At 42.3% G+C, this 22,172-nt stretch overlaps 1 protein-coding gene across 1 annotated transcript; it reads right to left on the reverse strand.

The window, feature by feature from the left end:
* Window positions 1-3,564: 3,564 nt before the first annotated feature.
* BRS3 (bombesin receptor subtype 3) lies at window positions 3,565-17,461 on the reverse strand. Its single transcript, XM_077285285.1, has 3 exons — window positions 16,765-17,461; window positions 15,367-15,718; window positions 3,565-4,365 (listed from the first exon to the last, which is right to left on the reverse strand). Exons 1-3 carry the CDS (start codon window positions 17,193-17,195, stop codon window positions 3,958-3,960), a joined length of 1,191 nt encoding a protein of 396 aa, XP_077141400.1. The 5' UTR covers window positions 17,196-17,461; the 3' UTR covers window positions 3,565-3,957.
* Window positions 17,462-22,172: the final 4,711 nt, after the last annotated feature.

The raw sequence follows: 22,172 nt of genomic DNA on the forward strand, positions 1-22,172 counted from the left end.
ATCTGTCGACTTCAACAACAATTTAATAGTTTGTGTGGTACAGTAAATGGTGGAAACATTTTAAATATACAAAATCAGTGTCAGAATTGCAGTCTTTTTTCTGTTCCTTTATATAAAGACTTAAAGGGGTGGACCAAAGACAAAGTAATTTTCATTCTAAATCCCTATGTATTTATACCATAATCTTTATTTTCTAACATACCTTCAGATCACGGCCAGGGGAGTCAAGGTGAACCACCCCTCTTTTATCTTATGTCAAAAACAGCTCACTGCCGCCCCCTATTGTCTTGCAAATTACACGATTGACCAATGATTAGAGGAGACCGCAGTTTGTTTCCATGAATAAGCAAGTTATTGGGCAACAGTGACTATATGGTATAAAAAACCTCTGATTCCAACTCATTGAATATGTGCATATACCCCCCGGTACCTTCACTGCTAACTCTATGATAACCCCAGACTAGAGATGAGTGAACCACTGATGGGGGCCCAAAACATCCAGTGTTCTCCACGCTGTGTTTGCTTGATTGGCTTCTGATACAAAGGTGACATCAACCCCATAAATATGAACCTCACTTGCCACCGTCACAGGGCAAGTGGGAAGAGCCAGGCAAAGTGACAGAGTTGGCACATCTAATAGATGCACCTTTTCTGGCTGCCGGCTGTTATTTTTAAGCTGGGGCTATATCCATGGCCCCTTACCAGCCTGAGAATACCAGCCCCCCCCCCCACTTTTTTTAATTATTTAAATAATTTAGAAATAGGGCCTTGGGACCCCTCTATTCTTGATAACCAACCTTGCTAAACTGACAGCAGAGGGTTTCAGCTCGCAGCTGTCAGTTTTGCCTGGCTGGTTATCAACCATACAGGGGAATCCACAACATTTTTTTTTTAATTATTTATTTAGAGTGCAGGTGCCGGCTGATGAATACTCCCATCAGCCACCACCTGCTCTCGCTGTTATTATCAGCAGCAGGTGTAGGTTGATGGGAGCAGTAGTCCAATGAGCCGACGCCAGTGATTGGAATTAAACTTTTTCCTCTGATCTAGCTGTGAGTTCACGCTATCATTTGACAGCATGGAAACTGCGGCTGTCTGACCGGCAGTAATGATCTTACAGCCGATCAGAGCCACCGATGTTTCTTGCTTTGTCATGGGCCAAACCCGAACAGTAACATGGACTACCTGGGGGAGTCCATGTTCAGTGCCCGAACAATAGGTGTTCGGTTTCACCCATCTCTACCCCTGACTACTCGCTGTCACCACTGGTCGTTTATACAGGCTGACCGGAGGCCTGGTTCTGGTAGCATATATGGCTTCAGGGTGCGGTTTACAGAACAAAAGGAACAGAACTATTACATTTTATATGTAATCCACAACAATAGGCAGTGTTTATAAAAAATATACAAAAGATTTTAAAAAGGGGACAAAATTCAACATATGCAGTTGCATAAAATAAAAATGGTTTTCAAAAGAACTTACTAAACCGATCACAGATTATTCAGTTTAGCGGAGGAAAGCACTTTGATTGGAGGTGTTTAGTGAATGGAATTCATGCATACACCGATGTGTATCTCTACAGGAACACATAATAATTTGCCTTGACCTTTTGTCAGCACGAGTTACACCCCCCGTGATGACCTCACATGGGCCTAGTTGTGGGATGCTCTCAGCACTTCAAGATTTTATGAAAAGGCTAATGTATGAGATATCTTCACTTCTGATGATCACAGAAGTTTTAGGTCACTGCCACATTTTTTATTGGGATTTTACCTTTCTATAGATATTAAACATAACATGGCTGGTGTCAGTTTTCTGGTCACTATTTATTTTGGGGGTTATAGGCAAGTGGGACGGCTATGAGAAAACATGCATATTCTTCACCAATTAGCCCTAAAGATGAAAAAATATGTCCCATCAATATTGAATCTGTACAAGCCCCAATATTTATAATTTTCCACCGGTAACACCAAGTCAATGGTAAATGTATAACATTTCCCCTGAGGGAACCAAAGTGTCAATTCAATTCAGGATGTATTTCTGGGGGACAAAAGCCTCTTCCTCTTTTCTATCCAACCCACTAAAAAAAACCTTTCCTGTCTTAATTACCTGTCCAATCTATAAAACTCTGTCTATGCCCAATAGACATCCTCTTTGGCACTGCAGGGGTCCTTTACTTCAAAAAGGAGCTGCCTGCATGTTAATTAAGGTTATCACATTCCAGCTATACCTAATTTCCTACATCTTTATGCCCATTGTACCAATCATTTTTAAGGCAGCTTAAATTGCAAGCTCTTGTCCTGCTGCAAAAGAGAGAGAGGAGGAGGAGGGGGTGAATGCCGCCCTCACTAGTGATTTCAGAGATCTTAATATTTTCTATAACATGCTTGCATAAAAAATGTCCCATCTTTACCTAACTACGCTAACAGCTTTTCTATTTTGTTTCCTATTTCCTTTTAGATGACTCTTCGTTTGAGAATCCCAGTGCATGTTGGTATACTCAAAAGAAATGTCATCAGAGGGCAAAGGCTGCAGTTACTGCTAGTCCTTGCTCTATTCCTGCGCACTTTGCACTGTGTGATGTGCACAATGACAGCACGCACTCTGTTGTCAGATCAGATCAGCAGTGATGAGCCAGTAACAGAGCAGTGTCAGAATACTCTGCGTGCAGAGACCAGTGGCGTCTCTTGCAGGGTTTATTCTGACATCGTGCTCAGTTGCCCGCTCAGATCAGCAGTGATGAACATAGAATGCACTGTCATTGTGCATATTGCACAGTGTGCAGGGTCTTGCCAAGCCTTTGAAATGAGCATCACTGAAGTGTGAGCGCAAACTCTGCCCCCTGATGACGCTTTGAGCATCCTGGAATGCACTGGAATTCTTAAATAAAGTGTCATCAAAAACAAAGTAGGGAAAAAATAGAATAGCAGTTAGATAGTGTAGTTAAGGACCGGTAGGGAATTTTTAATGCAAGTATATTAGAAAATAATTTAGATTATTGCACTAAATAGACAGTGATCTAGAATGAAAATTACTTTGCCTTTGGACTACCCCTTTAATAGGTTGTATATGCTCTTTATTGGTGCTATTGACATTTAAGCAATTCTAAAAAAAGTTATGCCTCTTGGAATGCAGCCACAAAATAAAAACTTCATCCTAAGTGCCAAAAATAGGCCTATTTTGAGGGGGATTGAGGATTTTTCAATCTGTATTTATGCTGTACAGTTCTACTAAGGTTCTGTTCCCTGTTCATATGCGCCATAAACCCCGATGTACGTCACACAGTGGAATGTGTCACCCTTGGGCTCCCATGTTAAAAAAAAAGTATTAATAGCAGAAAACTAGATATTTGAGCTATATTACGGTAGATGTTTTACTTCCTGTGCATAAGCCATAAGAATTTGCATGAATTGGCATTTATTGAGACTATTGGACCCTATGGATACATTGGGCATCTACATCAGGAGCATTCCTAACACATACACCCAAAAATGCTGTGTGGTGATAGACTTCTCTTTTCTGTAAATTTTGACATTGAAAGCACGCAAATTATAAGACAACTTTACATCGCACATAGTCTTTTATTAGAAACAAAACTATCCGACTGTTCATGGAAACTACAGACACTGGCACATTAGATCCCAATGGTATACACACACTAGAATTCAAGGAATTAAATATTATTCTCTTCTTTCTTGTGCACAAAGCCATATAACCACAAAACCTCATTTTTACTTTCACAAGATTAGACTATTTTGTGATATTTGCCTTTAAAACACTGAATAACTTGCAATAGTGTAAAATGTCAGAAAATCCTCCGTCATTTCATCTTTTATTTTCTGGGTGAGGGCTCATTTAGAAGGCCATCATGTGGCCACATTGAAGGTCTGATGACCTGAACTAACGGCATCATATATCCCTACAATGAATAGTAGTATACATGTCACTCATATTGCCTTAAATACTGTCACTGTCTCTCTTCATTTCATAAGCCCCTAGTAAACCAATGCTGATTTCCGACATTGGGATGTTCCCCTTGATAGCAGTGATTCCGGTGTTAGTGCAGCTATGGGTTGGGCTTGGTTGGGATGGTGGTGGATGTGGCTTACAGCAGTACACCTGTTTTTTAAAATGCTGCCTAAAACTTCTGCTGAGCCAATACAAGGCAAATGGATTAACACAGGAATTGCTAAATGCAAGTATACGGGCGAAAATAGTAGCAGAGAGATGGAGCATGGAGGAATTCACCGCTGAGTGGTAGGTGAAGGATCGATACAGGTAGAGGATATGGTTAGGCAACCAGCAGAAAGCAAAAAGGGCGACCAACACCAGCACCGTTTTGGCAACTCTTTTGCGGGATTCAATCTGCAAAATAAAACAAGAAAGATGATAAGGCGATGACTAAGGATTGTACCAGAAACACGTCTGCTTTTTCTTTATGATGTTGCATGGATTTTTCAGGATTTTAATATTTTTATAATTAATCTGAATTTTTGGGATTGTTTTTACTGGATTATTTGCATTTTCTTGGACAATGCGGTACTACAAGTTTTTCTTGCAAATGATATTCTTATCCTTAAGGTGTGCTGGCTTTCCTCTTATTATCCAAGAATGATGATTTTTAGAATGTAATGGTGATCACGGATGGAGCAGGCAGATGAATGTGACATCATTTATATGCATCTGCCCAGGGGTGTACTTAAAGGGAACCTGAAAATCTCTATTCTGTTCAGTGTGAGCCATTGAAGGAGTTGTGTCTTCTACCTTCTCCTCTCTGAATCCCGGCTTCCTGCTTATTGTGGTGACAGTGCGCTCTTAAAGATTGACGGTTCAGGCCAACAGTATGGCTGAGCTGCTCACCCAAATAAAGCACTATGATGCTTCTAGCAAAGTCAGCCATTGTTCTGCAGCATGGGAGAAGACATACAGGGACACTGAAACTATTCAGATCCAGAAATCCAGCCAGCGTTAGAGCAGCACTTGCAAGACGCATAGCAAACAGCTTGAAAGCACGCACTCCTAGTCTCGGAGTCACCTTCCTAACTCTGGCAACAAACAGTATGGTACAGAATAAAATATTTAAAAAACTTTTTTAATAAGTCATTTACAAAGTTGATTGTTTTTATAAGCTTTAAACTGGAGAAGCAGATGATAGAGGAAGAGGAAGACACACCAACCCCAGAACGTAAACTTATCATTCATTCTCTGAACTGAAATATCCTGCATGTCTATTACTCCACTCACTGACAGCAAGCAGCCTGAATGGTAAACATATCATTCATTCTCTGAACTGAAATATCCTGCATGTCTATTGCTCCACTCACTGACAGCAAGCAGCCTGAATGGTATCTGAGTCATTCTATCTTCGGCATTGAATCCTGCATATATCTATATATGTTAGCCATCTTATTATGCAATTGTTTGTGTTTATAGATATTTAACTCACTTCTGCTTGTCCTCATGTAGAGAGATCACATAACTGTTTCAAAGTGGTTTATGATCCACGTAGACCTGGACATTTGTTGATCTGATCACTACATTTATTGTGTCCTGCTGTCTCAACTGAGTTAGATTGATTGGTAATGAGAGGGGGGAAAAAAAAGAGAGATCTAAGAGCTAGCCTTCTATAAATGTAGACATACTTTGGGGATGCATTCGTGCAGGGGAGCATTCGTGCACTATTATTCGTGTACATTTATTCAAAGTACTTTTTTTCTAAGTACTCGGCAGTTATAACATGGTAGTTAGACAGGGCAGGAGACAGGTAAGACAATCTAAATCTATTCACTATTCATTTGGAACAGAACAAATACCATATGTATTTGTATAATCTATATCCTTACTGCTGCATTCACTCACATTCACCGCCCTTGCATAAACTCTTTACACTCCATCCATATCGGCACCTCTGTTCTTGCCTCTCCTATGTATAGCACTCATGCTCTGTTCACATTGCTTAACAGTACAGATCCATTCAGTCCCACCATCCAATACAAGAGACGCTCTCACAAATCACTTAACCATCTGCTCACTCTTTCTATCCTCCTAGTTGCTGGAGACATCTCTCCAAACCCCGGCCCCCCATGTTATAACCAGTCAAACCTCCCAATTGCTACACCCAGAAACCCCTCTAACCTTATTAATATTCCATGCATGCATTCCTTCTGTCTCTTTCAATTGTGCCCTTTGGAATTCTCGCTCTGTGTGTAATAAACTCTCCTTCAGTCATGACTTTTTCATTTCTAACTCTCTCAATCTCCTGGCTCTTACTGAAACCTGGATCCAGCAGTCAGACACCACCGCTGCTGCTGCTCTTTCATATGGTGGACTACACTTTTCTCATACCCCAAGATCAGACAACAGAGCAGGTGGAGGCGTTGGTCTGCTCCTTTCACCCAAATGTACCTTCCAAGTTATCCCCCAAGTACCCTCACTTGTATTCCCTTCCTTTGAGGTCCATGCTGTCAGACTCTACGTCCCCTTCTCCATGCGAGTGGCGGTGGTGTATCGTCCTCCCGGCCCCTCTCATCAGTTCCTGGATCACTTTGCCACCTGGATTCCACACTTTCTCTCCTGTGACACCCCCACCCTTATCATGGGTGATTTCAACATCCCCATTGCTTCTCCCCTCTCCCCATCTGCTTCTCACCTTTTATCTCTAACCTCCTCTTTCAGCCTCTCGCAGCATACTAACTCTCCAACGCATGAAGATGGAAACTCCCTTGACTTGGTCTTCTCCCGGCTTTGCTCAGTGGATGATTTCACAAACTCCCCTCTCCCGCTCTCTGACCACAACCTTCTTTCATTCTCTATCAAGAACTGCCATCCCGCTCAGGTCACCCCCACTTTCCACACTTATAGAAACATACAGGCCATTAACACCCAGAAACTTATGAAGAACTTGCAGTCCTCATTGGCCCCAATCTCCTCCATCTCATGTCCTGATTCTGCTCTGAAGCATTAAAATGAAACCCTGCAAAGTGCCCTGGATGAAGCTGCACCTCCTATACATAGAACAACTCAGCACAGATGGCGACAACCATGGCACACGCTGCAAACACGTTTCCTTTAGCGGTGCTCCAGGTGCGCCGAACGTCTGTGGAGAAAATTTAATCTACCCGAAGATTTCATCCATTATAAGTTCATTCTTAAAACACACAACTCTGCCCTTCACCTCTGTTATGAACTGGTGGCCTAGGAGCAGCATGGACGAGCTCTGGAGTAGGTGGCCTCTATACTGACCGCAGACCCTGAACTTACATCAACTAGAAGTAGCCGTGGGATGTTCCTGTCACTCCCTAGACACCTCGTCACGGCCGGAGGACTAATTACACCTAAAGAAAGAAACAGGAATACTATCTTGCCTCAGAGAAAATTCCCAAAGGAAAGGCAGCCCCCCACAAATATTGACTGTGAGAGGAGAGGGAAATTACAAACGCAGACTGAAAACAGAATTTAGCAAAGGAGGCCACGCTACCTAGAAAGAAAAGACAGGAAAGAGTACTGTGCGGTCAGTATAAAAAATACTACAAAATCCACCACAGAGAATACAAAAATCTCCACACCTAACTAAAGGCATGGAGGGTAACTCTGTGACTCCAGAGCTTCCAACTTGGCTGAATAAATCTTAACACAGACAAAGCTGGACAAGAAAAAACATAGCAATTCACAGAACTATTGAGTCCACCGCATGTGGACTGCAAAAACAGAGCCAGGACTTATCTTTGATGATTTGGACAATCCAGAAGGAGAAACCAAGCAGAGATGTGGATCCCTAGAAAACAATTGACAACTGGCACTCAATAAAGGAAGGAGCCAGACTAAATAGCCCCGTCCAAAGTGGAAGCAGCTGATGACTGTTGTGAAGGACAAACAGCAGCACTACCACTTATAACCACCGGAGGGAGCCTAAGAGCAGAACCCACAACAGAATTCACAACACACCTCTCCAAACAAACCTATTTCAACACCCTCATCAACTCACTGTCAAATAACCCTAAACGTCTCTTTGACACTTTCCAGTCCCTACTCAACCCAAGAGAGCAGGCCCCAACCACGGATCTCCGCGCTGACGATCTGGACAATGCACTGTCCTCCCTCCCCCACTGCATCTAGTTCACTCTCTGCCTTTGAACCAGTTACAGAAGAAGAAGTAATCAGGCTCCTTGCATCTTCTCACCCGACCACTTGCACCAGTGACCCCATTCCGTCACACCTCCTCCAGTCCCTTTCCCCGGCTGTCACCTCTCACTTAACAAAAATATTCAACCTTTCTCTCACTTCCGGTATTTTTCCCTCATTTAAGCATGCCATCATACATCCATTACTTAAAAAACCCTCCCTCGACCAAAACTGTGCCGCTAATTATAGACATGTCTCTAACCTTCCCTTCATCTCCAAACTCCTGGAACGCCTGGTCCACTCCCGTCTTACCCGCTATCTCAGATAACTCTCTTCTCGACCCTCTTAAATCTGGCTTCCGCTCTTTACACTCTACTGAAACTGCCCTCACTAAAGTCTCTAATGACCTACTAACAGCTAAATCTAATGGTCATTACTCCATGCTAATTCTTTTGGATCTCTCCGCAGCATTCGATATTGTGGATCATCAGCTCCTCCTCACTATGCTCTGCTCCATCGGCCTCAAGGACACCGTTCTCTCCTGGTTCTCCTCCTATCTCTCTGACCGATCCTTCACTGTATGTTTTGCTGGTTCCTCCTCCTCTCACCTTCCCCTTACTGTTGGGGTTCCTCAAGGATCAGTCCTAGGCCCCCTCCTCTTCTCTTTGTATACTGCCCCTATTGGACAAACAATCAGTAGATTTGGTTTCCAGTACCACCTCTATGCTGACGACACCCAATTATACACTCTTCTCCTGTTATCACGCCGACCTTTTTAGAAAACACCAGTGATTGTCTTACTGCTGTCTCTAACATCATGTCCTCCCTCTATCTGAAACTGAACCTGTCAAAAACTGAACTCCTCGTGTTCTCTCCCTCTACTAACCTACCTTTGCCTGACATTGCCATCTCCGTGTGCGGTTCCACCATTACTCCAAAGCAACATGCCCGCTGCCTTGGGGTCATCCTTGATTCCGAGCTTTCATTCACCCCCCACATCCGATCACTGGCTAGCTCTTATCTGCATCTCAAAAACATTTCTAGAATTCGCCCTTTTCTTACTTTCGACTCTGCAAAAACTCTTACTGTTTCACTTATTCATTCTCGTCTGGACTATTGTAACTCTCTACTAATCGGCCTCCCTCTTACCAAACTCTCCCCGCTCCAATCTGTCCTGAATGCTGCAGCCAGGATCATATTCCTCACCAACCGTTACACCGATGCCTCTACCTTGTAGAACAAATGGAAAAAAGAATCCAGCTTCCAAAATATCAAAATTTATTAAGGATAAAATCCAAAATCCAAAAACATGGTTCACAGGAGAATGAGTAGCAGCAGGCTACGCGTTTCGAACAATAAGTTCTTTTTCAAAGCAGTCTACCACCCTACCTGTGCCCTCCGCTTCGCTAATGACCTCAGGTTAGCATCCTCAATAATCAGAACCTCCCACTCCCGTCTCCAAGACTTTACACGTGCTGCCCTGATTCTTTGGAATGCACTACCCAGGTTAATACGATTAATCCCCAATCCCCACAGTTTTAAGCGTGCCCTAAAAACTAATTTGTTCAGATTGGCCTACCGCCTCAATGCATTAACCTAACTATCCCTGTATGGCCTATTAAAAAAAAAAAAACATAATCAGGTTCCTCACATCATGTTCTCATACACTTTATGCAGTTAATAGCACTCTGTGTCTGTACTGATACACACTTAGGCAGTTAACTGGTTCATGCAGCTTTACATGAACACCCGAGCCTTAAGGTACCTTCACACTAAGCGACGCTGCAGCGATACAGACAACGATGCCGATTGATGCAGCGTCGCTGTTTGGTCGCTGGAGAGCTGTCACACAGACAGCTCTTCAGCGACCAACGATGCCGAGGTCCCCGGGTAACCAGGGTAAACATCGGGTTGCTAAGCGCAGGGCCGCGCTTAGTAACCCGATGTTTACCCTGGTTACCAGTGTAAAATGTAAAAAAACAAACAGTACATACTCACCTTCGCGTCCCCCGGCGTCCGCTTCCTGCACTGACTGTGAGTGCCGGCCCTAACAGCAGAGCGGTGACGTCACCGCTGTGCTGTGCTTTCACTTTACGGCCAGCGCTCAGTCAGTGCAGGAAGCGGACGCCGGGGGACGTGAAGGTGAGTATGTACTGTTTGTTTTTTTACATTTTACACTGGTAACCAGGGTAAACATCGGGTTACTAAGCGCGGCCCTGCGCTTAGTAACCCAATATTTACCCTGGTTACCATTGTAAAACATCGCTGGTATCTTTCTTTTGCTGTCAAACACAACGATACACGGCGATCTGACGACCAAATAAAGTTCTGAACTTTAACCAACGACCAGCGATATCACAGCAGGATCCTGATCGCTGCTGCCTGTCAAACTCAACGATATCACTAGCCAGGACGCTGCAATGTCACAGATTGCTAGCGATATCGTTTAGTGTGAAGGTACCTTTACACTATGGCTGGTTTAAATAATTAAAGCAATTGTTACCATCCCCCTCTCTTGTCTCCCCTTTTCCTCATAGTTTGTAAGCTTGCGAGCAGGGCCCTCATTCCTCCTGGTATCTGTTTTGAACTGTGATTTCTGTTATGCTGTAATGTCTATTGTCTGTACAAGTCCCCTCTATAATTTGTAAAGCGCTGCGGAATATGTTGGCACTATATAAATAAAAATTATTATTATTATAAGCACTCTACAATTTTACCCATTTAGTAAAATGAGAAAGCCTCTTTTAGTTAAATGATACAATTACTCCTCACGCCATTGGGGGCATGTACCTTAGGTGCCTTGATTTAGTTCAATGTAACAGAAGATTAAAGCAAATCTCTGAGCTCATAGCTGCATACTGAACATTTGATGTAGAATATGATTTGATTATTTTCTTGCAAAAATTGCTGCCAAGATTTACGGTGAAAGCCTGTGAGTCCTGCTTCCTGGACATACTCACAGAAACAGCTTGTGAGTCCTGCTTCCTTGACTTACAGAAAAAGCCTGTGAGTCCTGCTTCCCCAACCTGCTCATAGAAAAAACCTGTGAGTCTTACTTCCCCCATCTACTCACAGAAAAAGCCTGTGAGTCCTGCTTCCCCAAACTGCTTATTGAAAAAGCCTGTGAGTCTTATTTTCCCCACCTACTCATAGAAAAGGTTTGTGAGTCCTGCTTCCCCCACCCACGTATAAAAAAAGCCTGAATCCTGCTTCCCCACCCACTCATAGAAAAAGCCTGTGAGTTCTTCCTCACCTACTCATAAAAAAGTCTGAGTCCTGTTTCCTCACCTACTCATAGGAAAAGTCTATGAATCCTGCTCCTACAGCTACTCTTTGAAAAAGCCTGTGAGTCTTACTCCCCCCACCTACTCATAGAAAAAGCTTGTGAGTCCTTCTTCCCTCACCGACTCATAGAAAAAGCCTGAATCCTGCTTCACCACCTACTCACAGAATAAGCCTGTGAGTCCTGCTTTCCTTTCCTACTCATAAAAAAGCCTGTGAGTTCTGCTTCCTCACTTACTCATAAAAAAGTCTGAGTCTTGCTTCTTCTCATACTCATAGGAAAAGCCTATGAATCCTGCTTCTCCATCTACTCATAGAAAAAGCCTGTGAGTCCCGTTTTCCCGACAAACTCATAAAAAATCCTGCTTGTCCCCACCTACCCAAAGAGAAAGCCTGTGAGTTTTGTTTGCCCCACACACTCACAAATAAAGTCCTGCCCCCACCTACCCATAGAGATAGTCTCTGTGAGCCATGTTTATCCCATCCATCCATAGAGAGAGGCTGTGAGTCCTCCCTCCAACTACTCATAGAGAAAGACCATTAGCCATGCTTCCCACACCCAGTGACAAAGACAGTCTGTGAAACCTACTTCACCCACCCAGTACACAGAGTGAATGACAGTATACGAAAATCACTTGGAGTTGGTGGGGTAAGCAAGATTTTTCTTTTCGCAGACACTGATGTACTGTAGATCTGGCTGTCAATCAGAGTACTGGAGCGTGCTTACAGCCGCTGCTCACAGTATAGTGAGTGCTGCGGAGAGTGACTGTAGCCAGTCTGTGTACGCCCCATGACCGAAAGCTAGTGCCTCCCACGAGGAACTAAGTTTGTTTTCTCCCAGTAGCCATACTTTAAGGTCACCGGGCAGTATTGTACCACTATCTACCTGTCGATTAACCCTATATCTGCAGGTAAATAGCATTCTCTGAGGTTAAGCTGTTTTCCACAATCATACAATAAGTTTAGCATCTCCCCCTCTGTCCTATGCCGCCGTGTTCTGCATATGATATTTTTATAATCCATACGATCCATATGTAAAAGACACACACTTTCCCCTAGCATATGCTCATATTTTGTTCCAGATCCATATCCATGTGTTACCCAAATACCATATGCCGTTAAGAATTTCAGCATTTATAACGATTTAATTTATTATCAATTAATTGCCAGAAAGAACCGTTGTCATCTATAGACTTACTATTATCATAAAAGAGACACTGGGTACAATATATTAGTCTTGTGGACAAGAGCTGAAAATATTTCCGAGCTTCATGTACAGTTAATGAATGCAATTTTCGTGATAAAAAAAATAATTTCCCAATTAAGCAGTCTCCAAAGAAAATTTACAAACTACTCATTAGTCTGTGATGGGAAGAGCAGCAGATATTTTTAGCCTCTTAATAATTAATGAGGCTGTTTCTAATTTGAAATAATTGGTTCCAGCTTGGATGTTTCTAGAGTTAAGCGAACAATATTTGAAATGTAAATTATTTTTTTTTTAAAATCACAATTTGATGTTCTTGCCCTAGAAATTTTAGTTAATAGTGAATAGTGTATGAATGATTGATTCATTGTGCTCTATAGCTGTGAGCATTATATCGAATGAAGAATTCATATAAATATTCATGTAAATATTGTTGATATTCTCTTCTCACTTGACCCCTGATAAAGCAATAATAAGTAAATGAAGGGTTTGGTGAACGGACAAGGCTTATGCTGCTTTACATTTAGTGAGGGAGATGCTTGCCTTCAGCTGAAAACTACCCGGTGGTCCAAGATTAGACTAACAGTGGTCTTGCAAATTAGTTGATTGAGGACGGATCAGTTGACAATCTAATCCTTATAGTCATGTCCTCAATTTCCCCAACAGCAAAATTCAGGTAAAGGAAAGGTCAGGCATGTTGGATTTCAACATGCTCAATCATTATGGATATATGGTACCATCAGATGTTTCTAGTAGCAACTTAATCCTCTTTCCTTTTTGAGAACATATACATGCTGAGCTGCGCATGTGTATGGAGAAAGGGACAAATAGCTGTTGGCCCAGTGAGCATAACTGCTATCTAAAGTGTATAACCAGACTAGAAGGATGGTCCAAAACTAAGATTTATTTTAATCCTAAATGTCTGTTTATTTAATATCATAATCTAATATATTTTCCAATCTACTTTAATTAAAAATTCCCTATTGTTACCTTATCATAAGGGTGCAGATCCTGGATCACCTAACCCTAAAAGGACTCTATCACGGTTCCACCCCTGTGTGTCTGGGATACAGTTATTGACAACTCAGCCATCCAATATGGTACAGGAGTTGATTGGGAGGATCTGGCTGTCTCCAAGTGTTCATTATCTCAGGTGATTGCCAGGCTACTTAACTGAGCTGTTTCTCCCAGACGCACATTCAGCTAGTGTGGTTTGTTTCCTCTGTGCCTTGAGTTCTGACCATCCGTCTGTTTAACCACTTCTGCTCTGATCCGCTATCCTTCTGGTTTTCTGACCTCAGAATGTTACATGACTATGTTTTTGTCTCTTCCTTCTGTTTACGACGTACCTTCCTGGCTTCTGACCTTGGACTCCTTGACAATCCTGACTCATAACTTGGCTGTGAGAAGTGACTAACAGAATCTTTATCAGTGACATCCATTTCAGGGGCTGGGCTAGTCCCTGCTCTACTGAGCATGCGTCAGTTGACAATTCCAACAGATGCTCAGTAGGACAGTGACAGTGCGCTCCCTCGTCGACTAATGAAAAATGATGAGTCGGCAAGAGAGCGCATTGTCAGTGCAAGTTGTAAGAATGTGCAGCGTGCAGGAAAAGCAGAGACCAAGGCCGCCCCTGCAAGTGATTCCCCCTGATGACGGCCCTTTGGAGTTTCATAGCATGCACTGGGGGTTCTCAAACAAAGCGTCATGAAAGAGGAAGAAGGTAAGAAAAAAAAGCAGTTATATATTATAGTGATGGAAGGATAGAAAAGAGATTAGATTATGACTTTAACTAGACAGACATTTAGGATTAAAATACATTTGAGTTTCGGACCACCTTTTTAAGGGTTTTACCAAAACACAGTCTGAACACTAAAGGGTTTTTCCCAGCATTGAAAGTTGTCAACTGGCCACTGGGACCCCCACCACTACCAAGAATGGGACTCTGAAATGACCTGTCAAGATGCGCCCCACCCCTTAATTTATTTTGTATAGGACTGCCAAAAAAGCAAAGTGTCAATCCTATGGAGAATATATGAAGCAATGGTGCATACGCCTGGACCCTGATCCTTTCTCTGTGGTCAGACCCTCACCTATAAGGACGTTATCCCCTATCTTGTGGACAGGGGATAACATTTAATGCTTGGAATAATCCTTTAAACTGGGCCACACTTCCGTCAGATGACAACATGTAATGAACCAGGAGCACTGTCCTTTTTAATGGGTTCTATAAAGTGAAATAAAGACAGCTGAGCTAAGATTAAGATAACTCAGTAATATAATATATGCATCCACATCATCAGTACGATTGTACTGTACATGTGAACAATGATTGAAGACCCTTCCCCTCCGCATACAGCAGCTGTTTCCAGGCTCATCACTAGGACTATACATAAAATGAAGACCATTTGCTAAGTTGCTTTATTTGTCTTTCATTGGATGTGTTAGAGTTATATAAAAGGATGGCTTAAATGGGATGTCACCCAAGGTATGGCCACCATTTCCGTCACCTGACCACTGCAGCTGATCACAGGCATCAGCAGTGAGATGACAAAGAACAAGAAGTCACTGCTGTTTATTCTGACGGAGGCCACCAGAGTGCCCTGCACCAGGGCAATGGGGGTAATCGCTGGCGATTATAGCATCATTATTTTATCCCTAGTTTTGCATTTTTAACATTTTGGGGTCAGACAATCCATGAAGATAACAAATGCATCTCAATGTTGTGAATGCGTGATTTATGAGTCATAGTAACCCACCTGTTTCCGGGCGTGCGTGTGCTCCTCAGCTGGCATATTGAAGGTGCTTCTATACAGTGTTTTTGCAATAAGAAAATAATATGCGGAAATGATGGACAGTGGCACAATGTAAAACACTAGGAAACACATGAGAGAATGAGCCTCCTGTAAGATTTTCTCTGACACGGGGTAAGGAGCACAGGCTTTAAAAGAGACGTTTTTATCTGGGGTGCTGAATTCATAGAGATCCGAAAACACGGCTTCAGGAGCTGCCAGCAGCATGGCCACGATCCAAACACAAACTGCTTTTCCACAGGTCTTTAACACTGCATCTGAGGTCTGCAGCTCCAAGGGCTTCACTATAGCTCTGTATCTGCACAATGAAACAACATATGGAATATATTAATGCTTTTTACACCCAGCAAATATTTGTCATACTACGAGTTTTAACAATAAATTGTGAAGGAGACCATTCTTGTGTTTAAACCCCAATGATCCTGTTGGTAGATATTGAAACGTCAGGATGCTTTGTATTGATTTCAATGGGCATGATCAACATAGTTCCAAAAATCTTCTACCAGTACTAAAAAGTAGACCCTTGTCTCATTAGTCGGGAGCCTGCATACACATTGGAGTGTTGGCCAATATCAGCGGGTTCAGCCGACGTTAGTCTAATGCATATAAGGGGCCTTTAGGAAGCATGAGTGACCACCACTGAAGCTTTAAAAATCAGAATCCCTTTGAAGCAGAGGATATTTGCTGCTGTTATTGGTAACAACCATGTCCATTTTATCATTAAAGTCAGCTAATGATATGTTTATGTCTCATCATCATGTGTTATGAAGGTCAGGGAGGGTCACTTAAGGGTTAAAATCCAGACATTTATGGACTTTGTCTCATGAAGGCAGCTCCATTGGATATTACCTTTTAGAGCATGTGGACATCATCAGGAGGGTCTCCCACACGAACCCGACCTGTGGATAAAGAACGTGGTTGACCATTTAATGGCCATCATGTCACTCCACATCTCTCCTTCAGTGGCTGATGCAGTGTCCAACACCACTTGTCCTTTAAAAGGTTTATTCGCGTTTTGGAAGTTTATGGCGTATCTTCAAGATATGCCAAAAACATGGGATAGATGTGGGTCCCACCTCTGGGACCTGCACCTATCTTAAAAAAGATGGCAATGTATTCCCACCGGTGTGAGATGGGGCCCAGATCTTGGTCATCATCTTCCTATCATGGTAATATTATTAAACATTATTTTACTGAATGCTTGGAAAAGACTTTAGGATAATTGAAAAATCATCAGCGATAAATCCCAAACCTACCGGACATACACACAGATCTATTCTAAAATCCATGTAACCGGTTATTCAACAGAAAGTGGGAAAATAAAAAACAGTAATTGTTCCTTACCTGTCAGCACTGAGCACAGTCAGGGTAAATACTGATACTCCTACAGATGTGAGCTGAATGAAAGATATAACCTTGCAGCCAATCCTCCCAAATAACCATGTGTCCACCATATAGCGAGAGGCATCCACCGGCACACACGTCAAGAGAAGAAGCAAGTCTCCAAAAGCAAGACTAGTGATAAAAATGTTGGGTACCGTCTGCATCGACTTAATCTTAAAAAATACTTTAATAAGTATTGTGTTCCCTAGGAGACCGATGGAAATGATAAGAGCATATGTTATGGAAATTGTCGCCAGTACTTCCAAGCCAGGGGACACATCATCACTATCTCCTCCATAGAAAATGCCACTTCCATTCCGGGCTCTTAGTAAGGCCGTGCTATTCGTGGCAGATGGCAACGTCTGGTTAGAAGATGTAAAATTTCCAGGCATATTTTCTCCCAATTTGTAAAGAATATTTCTTTATAATGTCCTCCTATGTGATGTGGAATTGATGAGCTGCATAACTCTTGGCACTAGTGCAGACCTGCTATGTGCATGTTCCCCCTGATACAAGAACCATCAGTCTTAGGCTGGTTACAATATCTCCGAGCAGTGTGGGAGGTGCTGGGAATTAGTACTGAATTTTCATACAGAAATCTTGCGAAGTGGGGTCTGCTCATGTTTCCGGAATGGCAGCGTTCTCCGTTGAAGATGTCAGATAATAAGTATATTCACGCTGATATGGCTTCATACTCTATATGGGAAGATGTAAATTGGAGCTCCTGACTTTAAATATCCTTAATAAAAGGGAATGTGCTGTCATATTTATACATTATTAATAGGATTTTATGCGCTTTTTGAAATATACACTTTCATGCTGCATGAAGTATGAAGGTTAATAAAGAGATAAAAGAAACAAAGACATGACACTTCAGCACAAGTACAGTACTTTTCCCTAAATTCACTCACTTGCTAAGGAATAAAAGTCTATGTCCCTGATTCATCAATGCTGGTGCATTGCAAGCCTGTCTTGATGAACTGTGTGCTATACTGCAGTAAAATGCACCAAGTTGATTAATAGGCATGCGCTTCTTAATGAATTTGACGCATCTCTCAGGTGTCGTGTGTCACCATCAGAAGTATCCCCCAAGTTAGGGATATGATGGCGCTATATTATTATTATTTAACGGCATTGATGACTTGATGGATAAACTCTCTGTAGGAAGATCGATCTTGTTCAAGCCTAGTTAAGTCCACCGGAGTCTTGATTGTATCAAGCCATTCGGTTGCTGGTCTCCCTCTTCACCTTGTTCCTTCTATTCTTCTGACCATGATGTCCTTCTCCAGTGATTGCTCTCTTTGTACCATAGAAACTTTCAAAAAGAGCCTGAAGACTCACCTCTTCCGACAAGCCTACAGCCTGCAGTGATCCTGAACCTACTGAACCGCCGCACAACCAGCTCTACCCTCTCCTAGTGTATCATCACCCATCCCCTGCAGACTGTGAGCCCTCTCGGGCAGGGTCCTCCCTCCTTATGTACCCGTGTGCCTTGTTTTTGCTCATGTTTAATGTGTTTGTCTATATTTGCCCCGTACTTCACATGTAAAGCGCCATGGAATAAATGGCGCTATAAAAATGAATAATAATAATAATAATAATGTGTCTAAAGTAGGCAAGTTGTAGCTTGGTGATCCTTGCTTCAAGTGACATGTCTGGCTTGATTTGTTCCAAAACTGAACTATTGGTTCTTCTTGCCATCCATGATATTGATAACATCCTTCTCCAGCACCACATTTTGAAGGCTTTGATTCTTCTTCTGTCTTGTTTCTTTATCGTCCAGGTTTCACAACTATGTTACTACTAGTGTTGAGCATTCCGATACTGCAAATATCGGGTATCGGCCGATATTTGCTGTATCGGAATTCCGATACCGAGTTCCGATATTTTTGTGATATCGGAAATCGGAAGTTCCCAGTGTATGGTTCCCAGGGTCTGGAGGAGAGGAGACTCTCCTTCAGGCCCTGGGATCCATATTCATGTAAAAAATAAAGAATAAAAATAAAAAATATGGATATACTCACCACTCCGGCGGACCCTGGACCTTAGCGGTGTAACCGGCAGCCTCCGTTCCTAAGAATGCAGTGAGTGTACAGGACCTGCGATGACATCGCGGTCTTGTGATTGGTCGCATGACCGCTCATGTGACCGCTCACGTGACCGCGACGTCATCGAAGGTCCTTCACTCACTGCATTCTTAGGAACGGAGGCTGCCGGTTACACCGCTAAGGTCCAGGGTCCGCCGGAGGGGTGAGTATATCCATATTTTTTATATTTATTCTTTATTTTTTACATGAATATGGATCCCAGGGCCTGAAGGAGAGTTTCCTCTCCTTCAGACCCTGGGAACTATCCAGGATACCTTCCGATATTTGTGTCCCATTGACTTGTATTGGTATCGGGTATCGGTATCGGCGATATCCGATATTTTTGGGATATCGGCCGATCCAATCCGATACCGATACTTTCAAATATCGGACAGTATCGCTCAACACTAGTTACTACAGAAAAGACCAAACTATGTATAAGCCGTGTCTTCATTGCCAACTAAATGTTCCTCAATTTGAAGACCTTGACCGGTGACTTAATTATTGATTTGCCTATAGCTATTCTCATAGTGACTTCTGGTGTCATCGCTACATCTTGACTGATCATTGATCTGAGTAGGTTGAAGTCTTTTACAACTTTCAGTTCATTGCCGTCCTTCTCAATTGTGTCCCAGTCGTACCTGGAAGTAGTCAATGTCTTCGGTGCTATATAAGTGAGTAAAATAAAATAACAAAAAAGTAAAGGAGTACATTTCTGGTGTAATTTATGCTACTTTTGTTGTATCAATTATTTTTAACTTGTCGGGCCTACTTGGCCATGTCCCATCCTACCAGAGCTCTACTCACTTTCTAAAAGTTGGACCTAGCCAGGACAGATGAAAAAACTAAAAGTTTCAAAAATATTTTTTGCCTAATTTTCAGCAGTTTTACACCAGAATTAATCAGGTCCTTTGAGCTGTTCTTTAAAATTCGTTTCAGCCATTTCCATGTCAACTTACTCTTCTAGCAAAGTTGAAGGGGTTGCCCACTTTAGATAAAAAATATATTGTTTCACTTTACATTTCCCAGTTCTGTGTCGCATATGATTTCTGGGAATCATAAAAGCTTGCTAATCATTTAGTTGGCCTAGTGCAGTAATTACAGGAGTTGTTCTATCTGTCATCTTTTTTTTTTAGGAGCGCAGCGCTCTCTCTATCCTCTTGACTTTTTGCTTGATTGACAGTTCAAAAAGTGGAGTTGAATGGTCTGCTCTATCTCTGCGGCACTGGAAGACCTCAGTGAAACTGAAGCTGGCGTCAAGATCTATCAGTGCACTCCAGCCATCTAGCCAGCTTCAGGGTAGCACTCATCTATAGAAAACCACTGCATAAGCACTGCGCATGTTTATCCACCACTGCTAGGTAACAAGCAACTAACATCAAAATTAAGGACCTCTCCGTTTTTGCGACCTGAAGGGATTTTCAATAACAAGTAAATTGCAAAGTTACTTGATTTTACTTAGCAATTTAACCATGAATGAGGCATAAGGATAACTTTTAATCATACTATCCAAATTAAAAAGAATATTTTCTGAGTTCATTTGAATAGGAACTGTTTAAAGGGAATCTGTCAGGTCCAATAATGCTAATAACCTGCAGATAGGGTTAACCTGCAGGTTAGTAGTGTTATGAAAGTGTCCAACCACTGGACTGAATGTGTGGCACCCAGGAGAAAATGAGCTTTATTTCTTCCACCAGCTGCTGGATTTTAGTCATGCAGGCGTATTGGCAGGACTTCATTTTACCCCAAGAAATGGCTGTAAGCAAGTCGCGGCTCTTTGACTGACATCCGGGTTTGCACCAATGCATTGTAAATGAATGCTATCATTCAAAAGTACAACTCACCCCACTAAAAAACAAATCCTGATACGTCAATAAAAAATGAAAGTTCAAAGCAAAAAATTGCTTGGTCCCTAAGAGATTAAATGAGTTTTGATTGATTAAATGTGTCCAGTTGTTTCAGCCATCTCCTGGTGGATTGGCTAATGAGCTGAGCCCAATCAGGCAGGCCACTGGTTACATACCCACATAGCAGAATGGATCTCTCTCCTGTGTCATGACCCTCAAGAAATTAAACTGCAGCGACCAATGGCAGATACGATACAAGCAATTTTTACCATTTATCTTTTGTGTCCCTCCTATCTCCTCATAGAATGTAGCTTGTGAGCAGGAACCTCACTCCTCCAGGTATCTGTTGAATTATGTGTTACCCTGCAATGTCTGATATTGTCTGTACAAGTCCCTCTAAAATGTAAAGTGCTCAGTGACGGGCTGTGAGTGAAGACCCCACTACAGGCCCTAATGCCAACTTCATGGTGCTAGCGGTTATTTTGTAGGGCTCTAGCAGTGCTCCTCCTATTCCTCCTCTTTCAAAGGACCACATACTAGTCCCGCTACTGGGTTGAAGCCCATCCACGCGCTTCATGTGACTTTTCTTTGCATAATAGCATCTGTTCTGATATCTCCTCCATGTTCTTGGGACTGGGTGCCACGGCAAACTTTCTACTTTTGCGACCCGAATGGACTGCTGGTACCGCCTCAGGCTACCAGAAGTAACAAAAACATTAGCAAAATGCAAAACTAGAGAAGAATCAGTCAGAAAGCATAAGGAGAGGGTAATTCTCTGTGGACACTTCTTGAAAAACCATTCCCTTATGGGGGTTGTCTTGTTGTTCGTCTCCAGTGCACCTGATGTCTCTTTCATTTTCACCAATAGAAGTGACAATCGCTTCTTCTTCCTAACTGGACGGAATGATATGCCAGACCTTGGAATATCCTGTGATGCACTAATGATCCCTTATTTTTATTATTTTTTTAGCAATGTATATGAATGTGGAACAAATGTGGAAAAGAGTGTGATTCCACAATCTTTACACTTGCATTTTACATATCAAATCCCGCAACGCTCCTTATCCATATCCTAAGGCAAAGCCGTCCACAGTAGTGTTGAGCGATACTTTCCGATATCGGAAAGTATCGGTATCGGAAAGTATCGGCCGATACCGTCAAAATATCGGATCTAATCCGATACCGATACCCGATCCCAATGCAAGTCAATGGGACGAAAATATCGGAATTAAAATAAACCCTTTATAAACTTGTAGGTTCATTCTACATGAAGGAAAACAACTAAGAATAATGTAGGATGTATTGGGGGACGTGGCGGAGACATTAAAGGCACAGAGGTTTAGCCCAATCTAATAGAATAGCAGGATTTTGTTTTTTTTTATGACGTTCGGCGGTAGAAAGATTTTGACTATGTTAATTTTTTTTTTATTTTGTC

Source organism: Ranitomeya variabilis, chromosome 2 (genome assembly GCF_051348905.1).
Source record: "Ranitomeya variabilis isolate aRanVar5 chromosome 2, aRanVar5.hap1, whole genome shotgun sequence".
In the NCBI taxonomy this organism is placed as follows: domain Eukaryota; kingdom Metazoa; phylum Chordata; class Amphibia; order Anura; family Dendrobatidae; genus Ranitomeya; species Ranitomeya variabilis.

Excerpts from the sequence above, each read along its gene's own strand:
- BRS3 (XM_077285285.1), bottom strand. The coding sequence starts at position 17,195 with ATGCCTGGAAATTTTACATCTTCTAACCAGACGTTGCCATCTGCCACG. Across the intron at positions 15,719-16,764 it reads ACTGTGCTCAGTGCTGACAG|ATACAGAGCTATAGTGAAGC; the intron begins GTAAGGAACAAT and ends TTCATTGTGCAG. Across the intron at positions 4,366-15,366 it reads ACACGCACGCCCGGAAACAG|ATTGAATCCCGCAAAAGAGT; the intron begins GTGGGTTACTAT and ends TTTATTTTGCAG.